The sequence below is a fragment of the Loa loa genome, assembly GCF_000183805.2.
Source record: "Loa loa unplaced genomic scaffold supercont3.114, whole genome shotgun sequence".
NCBI classification, from domain to species: domain Eukaryota; kingdom Metazoa; phylum Nematoda; class Chromadorea; order Rhabditida; family Onchocercidae; genus Loa; species Loa loa.
In genome coordinates this window covers 116,849-126,977 of record NW_018108294.1, presented here as the reverse complement: position 1 = coordinate 126,977, position 10,129 = coordinate 116,849, and the positions used below count along the sequence as shown (strand labels likewise).

General features: G+C 32.2%; 3 protein-coding genes across 3 annotated transcripts in view; 1 reads left to right on the top strand and 2 right to left on the bottom strand.

Annotated features, from left to right (window-relative positions):
• The first annotated feature begins 296 nt into the window (after nucleotides 1–296).
• Nucleotides 297–3,548, top strand: LOAG_09578 (hypothetical protein). The gene is made up of 4 exons (XM_020447969.1): nucleotides 297–402; nucleotides 2,282–2,446; nucleotides 2,748–2,886; nucleotides 3,372–3,548. The coding sequence occupies exons 1-4, from the start codon at nucleotides 314–316 to the stop codon at nucleotides 3,525–3,527; spliced, it is 549 nt and encodes a 182-aa protein (XP_020301851.1). The 5' UTR covers nucleotides 297–313; the 3' UTR covers nucleotides 3,528–3,548.
• Nucleotides 3,549–3,966: 418 nt separating this feature from the next.
• On the bottom strand, nucleotides 3,967–6,074 carry LOAG_17693 (hypothetical protein; the record flags this gene model as incomplete). The annotated part of the gene is made up of 4 exons (XM_003145104.2): nucleotides 3,967–4,492; nucleotides 5,275–5,373; nucleotides 5,627–5,788; nucleotides 6,035–6,074. The coding sequence occupies 4 exons, from the start codon at nucleotides 6,072–6,074 to the stop codon at nucleotides 4,404–4,406; spliced, it is 390 nt and encodes a 129-aa protein (XP_003145152.2). The 3' UTR covers nucleotides 3,967–4,403.
• Nucleotides 6,075–6,786: 712 nt separating this feature from the next.
• The window catches only part of LOAG_17692 (hypothetical protein), a gene marked incomplete at both ends in the record, with an annotated part of 7,068 nt that continues 3,725 nt past the window's right edge, over nucleotides 6,787–10,129 (bottom strand). Inside the window, 4 exons of the mRNA XM_020450357.1 lie at nucleotides 6,787–6,871; nucleotides 7,041–7,157; nucleotides 7,504–7,622; nucleotides 8,401–8,495. Coding sequence (XP_020305980.1) covers nucleotides 6,787–6,871; nucleotides 7,041–7,157; nucleotides 7,504–7,622; nucleotides 8,401–8,495 — 416 coding nt within the window. The remainder of the gene's footprint in view (nucleotides 6,872–7,040; nucleotides 7,158–7,503; nucleotides 7,623–8,400; nucleotides 8,496–10,129) is intronic.

The following is a 10,129-nucleotide window of genomic DNA, read 5'->3' as shown; positions in this document are numbered from 1 at the left end:
ATTATTATTATTATTATTATTATTATTATTATTATTATTATTATTATTATTATTATTATTATTATTATTATTATTATTATTATTATTATTATTATTATTATTATTATTATTATTATTATTATTATTATTATTATTATTATTATTATTATTATTATTATCATTATTATTATTATTAATTATTTTTTATTGTCATCACCATCATCATCATCATCATCATTATTGTTAATAGCAAATGTCGAATCTTTCTAATTTATTAATTTAGCATTTATTCAAGCAATCAAACTAATAGCTTTTAGGTGTGATTGCTTTTGTAATGCCGGAAAACGCCGATTCTATGAAAAGCAGGACAACTAATTTTCCAACATCATCCACAGCTGGTTTCGAATTGCAATTTAACATTAGGTACGTAAAGATTTGAACTCATTTTAAATTTAAGTTTCGCTACTTTTCCTGGTTTTCAAATTTTCATCCATTCAGTGCAACAATCTTTCTTTTTTGTAATTTGATTAAAATTAGAAATTTGAAAATTCCTTGTTGAAACTTTTTCAACCTTGCAATTGATGTTTTGTTAAAATTCACAAAATGAAATTCTATTAAAATTTGTTAAAATGCATGAGGATTACTGTGAAATCCATTAATTTTGATCATTAATAAATGTTAACATTTAAAATGTTACATGAATTGCAACTATCTGAGGAGCATAAACTTTTCCGGGCCTTCATTGCATTATGCTAATTATTTGCACTAATTGGTAGTCGTTATGTTATATAAATTCAATATAATAATCAGCAATATACTCTTAATCATAAGCATACACACAATAATCCATACATTCGTTTCCTTGTATTTTACCTTCTAAATTTTAACTCTAAAGGCTTGAAATTTTAATTTTTTCATCCCTGAAATTTAGATTTTCTTTACGTTTGCATGTCATTCTATCTGTCAATGATTCAACCAATGTCACCTTTAGTGTAGTAAGAGAACTCTTCTGGCTTGTTTTCTTATATTTCATCTTTCAAATTATGAGTCTTAAAATTTGAAGTTTTAATTTCTTATTTTTTTTTCATATCTTTTTATTAGCATTAAATACAACAAATAAGTTTGTTGGACCGCATTGATTCTTAGACAAGGACCCAACAAAGGCCTATAATGCCATTTGTTTCTTAGCCAGATAATTTATGGTTAGGATGAACTGGTCAGCTGGTCAGCTGGTTAACGATAGCTGTATTAGTTTGATGTTTCCAGTTTGCTGTCAACCTATTTTTAAAACAAAGTAATGGAGGAAGTTTCAAAAATTTTTGATTTCATATTCGTAATTCAGCAATCAATCTTCCATTGCTTCAATCCTTTTTTTTTCTTTTGAGAATTCAGATGCAAATTAGTTTTATTCCCATTCAAATGAAGCTAAATTGCGTCTAAATTGTTAACAGATTTCCACTTCAGTGAAATTAAATTGCAACTAAATTGCCAGCAGAAGAAACTTGAGATAACTTGAGATTGAACTTGAAATAGATTTTGCTTTTTTTCCAGTTAAATTAAACTTTCGTAAGAAAAATATTCCCAACTTTATTTAAGTGAAATCACCTCAAATAAAAAGAAAATTACAAACGTAAAATTGCTTATTGAAATTTTAAAACAGATTTGTCAAATTAGATAACATTCATTTGATAATTCAAATTGTTTAATTTGACAACTGTCTCTTGCTATAGATTGCCTGTTATATTTCCTTCCCTCTTCATTCTCTAAAAATAGTTAAGCTATTTTAATTACCAATTTACTTTCCATTCCATATCCTATTCTAATTAGTTAACGAGCCATACTGAAGATTAATTGTCTGAGAGGAAAAGAAAAGCAATATTCTACACTTTTTTATTTTTAAATAATCATCAGAACTGCCTTAAAAGTTACATGGCAAGAAAATAAATCCTTTCGATGTTTTTTCTTTTTTGCTTCAATTTTACAGCTAAAAAAAGATTGTTAGATGAAGATGGAATTGTGATGAGAACAATAAAAAATAAATGTTTAGAATAAAGTTTTAGTTAGAAAAAGAAAGAGCAAATTCAAGAAATATGAAGTACAAACTTTTTTTTCTCGAAAAATTTGGAAAACATCGTTTAAGAAACTTCTTTAATTCATTTCAAATTTATAAAATATGAAAGAATTCCTATGGTTATATCCTTCAGAAAATTTTAGATAAGAAAAAGGATTCAAAAGAAGAAAGTTAGTCGTACAATTTGGCAATTTAATTTTCAGGAAATGCAATGGTAAATGTAACTTTCAGGAAATACAACACTGATGAGCCAATAACATTTAAAGTAGATGGTGAACGATTTGGAAAAACACAAGGAAGGGATGTTAAATCAGACGTACTTCTTCGAACATACAAATTTCGTTCGGAAGTTATTTATAAAATTACTGTAACAACTAAACCAGCCACTGAATTTCAGTAATGCTTTCTTTTTTTTCCCCCAAGTTTTTATCATTTAGTTTTTTTTTTTCTTCCTCCAACAAATTGTACAACTTTCAATATTCTTAATTACTAAACTAATTAGTTAATCATTGGTCTCTTTCGTTTGAATAATTTTTTAAAAATGAAAATTTTTCTTCCAAGCATAATTCTTGAAGAATTGAATGTTACATTTGTTGATTTTTCATAATTCATTATTTTGAAATAAAATTTTAAATTGATTGATTTAAGATAAATTTGAGTAGTAATCCAATAAAGATGGTAAACAATATATTTTCAGTGTATTACATATAGCAGGAAGTGATTTGGAGTTACGACCGGAAAGTATTGGTGGAGGTGTTTACAGTACGGAATGGAATACAACTGGTAGTGATGTTACTCTTAACAGGAAGAGAGAATATATTACTGTTTGCTTACAGGTTATTGTACCATATTTTGTGATGCAATTCAAATGACAAGAAAAAGAATGATAGGAAGGATTTTAGATTTGTTAAGCTTAATGATTGTGGCTAAAATCTTTAACTATTATTGATTCCGATCCATATTTTTGATTTGCATTGAAATTAACAAGCACATATGAAACGGAAATTCACTGCATTTTGTTTATGTCATTCGTGTCACCAGAATCTATAATTGCTAATTTCTATAAAATATTATTCACTTTGACTCATAAACTCATTTGAATGATTCATTTATCAAACGCCATGTTCATTTATTTATTTTTGTAATTTGGGTTGTTTATTGATGAAAAACTCACAGCATTCTAGTGGTGACACGGATAACATCCTAGTAATTTCAACTTCGAAAAGAAAGTTTATATCTTCGAATCACTCGACAAAAGTTTTATAAAACTGTTGAAAATAGTTGATACGAATAAGTAGTGATAAGTGGTGATAATTTTCAGGGTCCTGGAAGGATATTGCAACGAAAGATTCAAGCCAAATTCTATCGCAATGATAATAGTCACGCAGATTACGGTGAAAAATTGGAAGCATTGATCTGGAAATGTGCCGTAGACAATACCGGCAATATAGCTGTGGTTGATGAAACTGTGAAATGATGTCTCATTTAATTTGGACAGTGAGCATTTCTTTTTCTTTTTCTTTGCTTGGGAAAGTTTCAAAACATAATATTAGGATTGAATTTGTTTTGAAAATTTCAATTTAAACTTGTAAAAACTTGAAATATATGAGCCAGGTTTCAGATGGGACATTAATACTTGAAGCGCAATGATAATTTAGTTTATCAAATAAGTTAAGAGCATCTCTCCTTTCCTTTCATTTTACCATCTTCACGTATCCTGAATTTAGCAAGATTTATCATTTCATTTCATTCAATTCAATATCTGCCAAAGGATTTGTCGATATTTCAGAAATAAAAATTAGATGCTATTGGAAAAACTGAAAATAACATCACCGTCTAGCCAAAAAAAAGAAAACTTTAACTTCCTTTTAAACCTTACTGTTAATGCGACCTACGAATATTTTTGTAATGGCCAAGTTAACATGGAACTAAAATGCTAACAGATTTCAACAAGAAGTTTATTGCGCAATTTGACATTCTTCAAGAAGATGGCGTTTTTTTCGACAATATGCATGACTTGTTATTTATAGAAAAAAACGATACCGCAGTGAGCGATTGGACAGACAGATTGGAATAATTTGATAGGTAGCATTATTAAAATCTTGCATAAGTTCATACACAACATATGATGAAGCTGTTTAACCTGTGGAAACATTACAGTTCTGAATGACTGCCTAGGCTGAGATAGTAATTCTAGGCCAGACTTCGGTAATCATTACTTAACTGATAAGTAGAACTGAAAACTTTAACTTCGTAATTATCAGAGACAATGAGTTTATGCTAATATTTGCTATTTATCATTTAGAATTACCCAAAATTTAATCAAATCATAAAAAACAATTGCAAAATATGTTCATTTTACACAACACTGCGCATCAAGCCTTGCACCCCAATAGCAATCATTGTCATAAGGATGTCCATTTAGTGACCAGTACTTGCCACCTTCAAGTAAGTTATCAATGAGCAAACTTTCGAATTCAAATTCAAAAATGAAAAAAATTAAAGATTTTCAGAAGATACGAACAAAGCATTGTGGTAAAATCATATGCCGATTTGCGTACCCCATTATCTTAGTTCCAGAACTAAATAATCCTGAAAGTGTCTATGCAGTAATTGCAATTTTTAACTTATAAAACTTAAATTGAAGTTCAAATTCAGGGGTTCGAATTGAATAAGCTATTATTCTGAATTTAGCAATAACTTAAGAATGAGTTTGCAAACATTAAACCAGCTTCTAATTGTTAACTCTTTCCGTATGCAAAATCCCTCGTACAAGTTTGAGATATGAAAAGCTTATAAGAGATACGTATAAGTATCTCGTATAAATATAAGTATAACAGATACGTACAAGTATCTCGCATAAGTATACTTATAAGAGATACGTACAAGTATCTCGTATAAGTATACGTATAAGTATTTCGCATAAGTATACGTATAAGAGATACGTACAAATATCTCGTATAAGTAATAAGTATACGTATAAGAGATACATACAAGCATCTTGTATAAGTATAGCATGTATTCCTGCAAAATCCCTCTTTTCATAGTATGAGACAAAATCCCTTTGTCTCATACTATGAAAAGCTTTTACTCAGACTTTCTCGAATATACATTTATACAAACCATTTTTTATAAGCCAGATTGAAATAAATCGTAAAAATTATATGTAGACCATCAATCGGTTCGACAAGAAGTAGTAAAGCAGAAAAAGTATCATCATTTACCTGGAAAGGGTTTTTTGCATCTATAACAGAGGAAACACTTCTGATGCCAACAGTATCCCATAGCTTCCAAATATGTTTCCTTTATAGCACATCCACATTCTAAAATATAACATGCATTTAAATTCAGGAGATATTTATGTTAAAATCCTGTTCCACCTACTGTTCTCAAGTCCACATGTAGTCCACCTGTTCCTGACCAGAAAAAAAAAAGGAATCGATTGATCCAAATAGAGGAAGAACCAGTAAAAGGAACAGTTTGATAATCGTATCTGCGAGTCTCTCGAATCTGGGAGCATAGTCTGTTTTAAAAGTAAATGAGACAAACTTATGCAAATAAAAAGTAAGAACAAACTATGACAAGGTGTTGGTCGTACCAGGGTACACGTAACACATATAGCATTGCCATTGTCTACGTAATACTCACGTGTTATATTTGTTTTACAACGTGAGCAACGGAAATGGTCACAATGCCATACACGATTATTGGCGATGAAACCATCGTTATTAACAGTTTCTACAAGAAAAATTTTAATATCATTAAATATCAGGATATTAGAGAATGAAAAAGATTTCACTACTGACAAATCACTAATGAACCATTCCAAGCAGTTTTCCCGAATTGATGGTAGCACGAATAACCTATAATCATTAAATCATAGTACCACTTGTTAGAGTCTGGTAATTACTCTAACTGAAAGCCCGCATCATCCTCCTCCTCTTTACTGATTCTCAACCATCAGCTTAACCGGGAAGCGCATACCAGAACATTCCCCACACCTCATATCCATAAAGCCTTCCATCCCAACCGCTTGCCAAGTAGCATCAAAATACAAATACTAAATTACGCTAACCGACTCCAGTATCCCCACCAAAATGTGAGCTTGAAATTTACCCTGGAGTAGTCGAATATGCAAATTCAAATACTCCATGATTTATGATTTGAATATCACCACGAATCTTTAGTTCTTTTAACGACAATCACTCTGCTCGAAAAGCAAGTGTTGTGCTTCTTAAAGTTCTCTTCCGCCACCTTTGAATAGATATCTTCTACAGTTTAATTCATACTTATAAGGAATGGACAAGGTAAGGGTATTGGAATAAACAACAGTACCACAGATTATATTAAGATGGCTTTTGAAAATAACAGTATTATGTTTATCAGTTTGGTAATTTCGATAAATATATCGAATATCCAAGAATTTCATTTATTTTTGTAAACAACTGAAAAAAATCAAAAAACAAACAAAAGAGTGAACAATGAAACAGTTGCATATGAAACGAGAATATTGCATAAATTCTACATGTTTTCCTGAACAAAACAATTAGCTTGATTAACAGCAAACCACCTGAATACTTAAAAAAAAAAAAGTGTGCAACGGTGCAAATCTGCATGGTGGAATATTTTCCTTGCATATTCTTGGATATACGGCATTCGAGTGATATGTGCAATAAAAGAGGTGAAAAACACATAAACATCAATAATAAGGCCACTCCAAGTAGTTTACACCGCATTCAAAGTCCCCTAAGAACATTCATGCACTTCCCGCGTACTGCCCATAGGAATTGTTTCCAATCAGCTTTGCTCCATTCTTCGTAACTGAAGTTATAAAAAATTAATACAGTGCAAAAAGAGAAATCAACACATTAGAACTTTAATCCACACTTCCTTATCCTATAAAAAGTCATTCCGAAGAGTTAAACTAGAAATCAGTGAAAATTCCTGCGTCTAACCTCAGTAACACACTAAATCAATACATATTTTCAACCTTAAATCACTGCCGTTGAAACGTTCACGCACAGCAACTTTAGTTCCAAGATCCGCAAACACAACCAAACGACCCCTCATGTCTTGCGCATTCGATTCAAAGCAGAATTCCCCGGTTCTAAAAAAATATGACAAGATTCATAACGTCCCATGACCTTAAACTCTATTAATGAAAATGAACCCACAACTAACCAATGAAATACGCCGATTTGAAATTTCCCTTGAGTTATCTTACGACAGTAACAGAGGCCCATACCACTGTGTGATAACTTCGAGATAAGTCTCGAAGATAAACACTGTGAATATCATTAAATTAAGCCTGATAATCGAGAAATCAGGCTTAAGGCTTAATCTGTCGAAAATTTTTAGACCACGAGTCCGGAGAGATAACAGATGAGCCATTATTGAGAATGTCAACGCATAAAGCATCATCATAAGAATCTATCAAGTAAAGGAAAAATTACCTCCTAGAATTGTAAGTAAAGGCCAAGTCCATATCGTTGGCAACACGCAACAATTCAGACAAATTGCTCCCATCGCTCAACACGTACGATGGTTCATTACTTTCACCCGCATCGTCGCCCTTGAATGAAACATCATTTATCGTGTATCAGTAAATGATTCTGACCATCATGTGTATCCTGCTGCATGTATGATTTGGCAGTATAAGAAAAAAATCAACATCTTAGGTACATTATCTTTGGAGAGTGTACCTAAGTTTTGATTTTGAAACACAAGCCATAAGCCCCAAATTCATCGCCAGGCTTCACGCAATATCTTCATAGTTTGATTATTGAAAGTATGAAATTCTTCCCGGAAGAAACTTAAGTTTCCATCAGACACTATAATATAGTTCGAATTCCGACACCACCATTTGTAACACAAAAATTTAACGATAGTGAAGGTTTTCGAAAAAAAAATTTGAAACCAACGTCATCACAATCCACCCCAGAACGAAAAATTACCACAGATCTTGCCAGTTTTAAATTATTCTCGGCCAACCTCTTCCAAAAAAATGTGAACTCAGTGCAAAGAAAAGAACACAAAACTTTCCAATTGCCAAGGATTTCACAATACTGCTATTACGAAACCATTCAATTGGGTAACACTCCTGCTATGCTGGCTCTCTACGTAAGACTGCCATCCAATAAAAACTCGATCACATGCATATGGAAACTCTTCTAATACTTTAAGATACACATGAAAAGAGTCATGTTTTTCAGGAAACAAAAAAAAAAGAAACCGCATCGAAAATATTGTCCTGTCCACAAGCGATATTACTGGAAGGTTGTAGCTGCGGTAGTGCTAGTCGTGTGTAAGTAGATGTTGATGCGGTTATTCCAGAAAGAGTGCCATTCAACTTCGCATTTTTTTGTAGCATTTTGTATGAACTGATCTAATAATGCCTGCTGTGACGAACTTGGTTTCGCATCCACAACAACACGAGCACCTGCTTCTGAAAATGAGTATAAGTGAATCTCATATGCTACTTCAACCACCCACAGCTTGCTCATTTTGAATTTCTTATTCGGTAGTAATCAAATAATGATGGAAATTTCATAAAGGAAACTGAGCAATCTTAGTTCGAATAATTTAATCTTCCGAAAAGGGAAGTATCCCAAGCTAACTTCCTTTTTGAAGCGATTATAAGAAGGAAACCGGGAAAACAGAACATTAGGAAAAACGTTTTGAATAACGTTACTAACAGTTCAGTGGTCGTATATAATTAACTTATATAAACTGAACCATTAACTGAACTAAATTCCATTTTTGAACTTTGACAATCCCAAAATATTTATAAAAAATCAAAACTTGTTTTCTGGAAGCTCTTTTGGATGTAAAGAGAAACACAGACTTATGTAACAATGTACACCTGATGTATGTACCCATCTTAGCTACCCACGCAGCAGAATACCGATTCATTTCGTTAATAACACTGTTCCAAAGCGCTAAACTAGAAGATAATTAGCTACCGATTCCGCTAACACTCCATTGAAGAATCTGCCAGTTTTACCAGTCAAAGATATTCAACTAGTAAAAATTAACAAATCCTTCAATCAAACATTAACACCTATGGCAACTAATCATAGACATAATGAATATCGATGCAGGAAAACCACTCACTAAATAATAAACGGTTAATTGGATAAGGCGGTTTAACAGCTCGTGACATGGGCTTTTTTTCAGTGATTCATGCATAAACAGGACTATATTTAGAAGTACAGAGGAGCTAAACAGGTCTAACCATATAACAATAAGTAAAAGTTAAGAAAAAGAGAAAATTACTCAAACATTTGAATTTGCGGGATGAATGATCATGAAATCCACTCTCGTAAAGACCAATCCGATTTCGACCGCGAATTTCTGCATACATTCGGTAACCACATCCGAAATGTTTAAATTTATTGCATCGATAAAAAATCTTCGAGCCTGTGCTCACTTTCCTTACTTTCCATCTAGATACACGACCCTTCAGTTGCTCTCGGAACATTTCCCTTTCATCATCAAAACACCCCACCTTAAACCATTCCCGTTTTAGCACAACATCACCCCGACAAACGCTTCCCTCTTCACTAATCCATAACGAATTTCGAATTCCAGACCAGTCTCGCCGATCATTTTTGAGACTTCCAGCACTAGTCAAACAAACGCTTCCCAAATCTCCGACTTCTGATACCATAGTCATGCTATCACCGTTATTGATTCTGTATCCGGAACTGATGCACTTTCCCAAAACATTTGATCCTTTACTGCCAGCAGCACAACCCTTAACATTTTCTTGTTGATGGCGGAAGCTATTTTCATTCAATCCCAGAAGAACAGTATCATCCTCAGTCCATCTGTTTTCATCAAGATTAATTTCCGCTTGAATTTCCTTCTGTAGTGCGGTATTTTCACAACACTGGGAGTTTTCGTTACCAATTCCAAAATCAGAGAATATATCATTATTAGCCATAGCCATAAATGCCGGTGATATATGCAAGTAGAGAAAAATCCCGGGAAAGGGAGAATTCTGCAAAAGTGAAAAACAAAATGAGAAAACCAAATACAAATCCAAGAAAATTATCAAGATCGTCGCAGTACCACAAC

Coding starts and splice junctions, on each gene's coding strand:
- LOAG_09578 (XM_020447969.1), top strand. CDS start 314: ATGCCGGAAAACGCCGATTCTATGAAAAGCAGGACAACTAATTTTCCA. Junction 403..2,281: donor GAATTGCAATTTAACATTAG/GTACGTAAAGAT, acceptor TGTAACTTTCAG/GAAATACAACACTGATGAGC. Junction 2,447..2,747: donor AAACCAGCCACTGAATTTCA/GTAATGCTTTCT, acceptor ATATATTTTCAG/TGTATTACATATAGCAGGAA.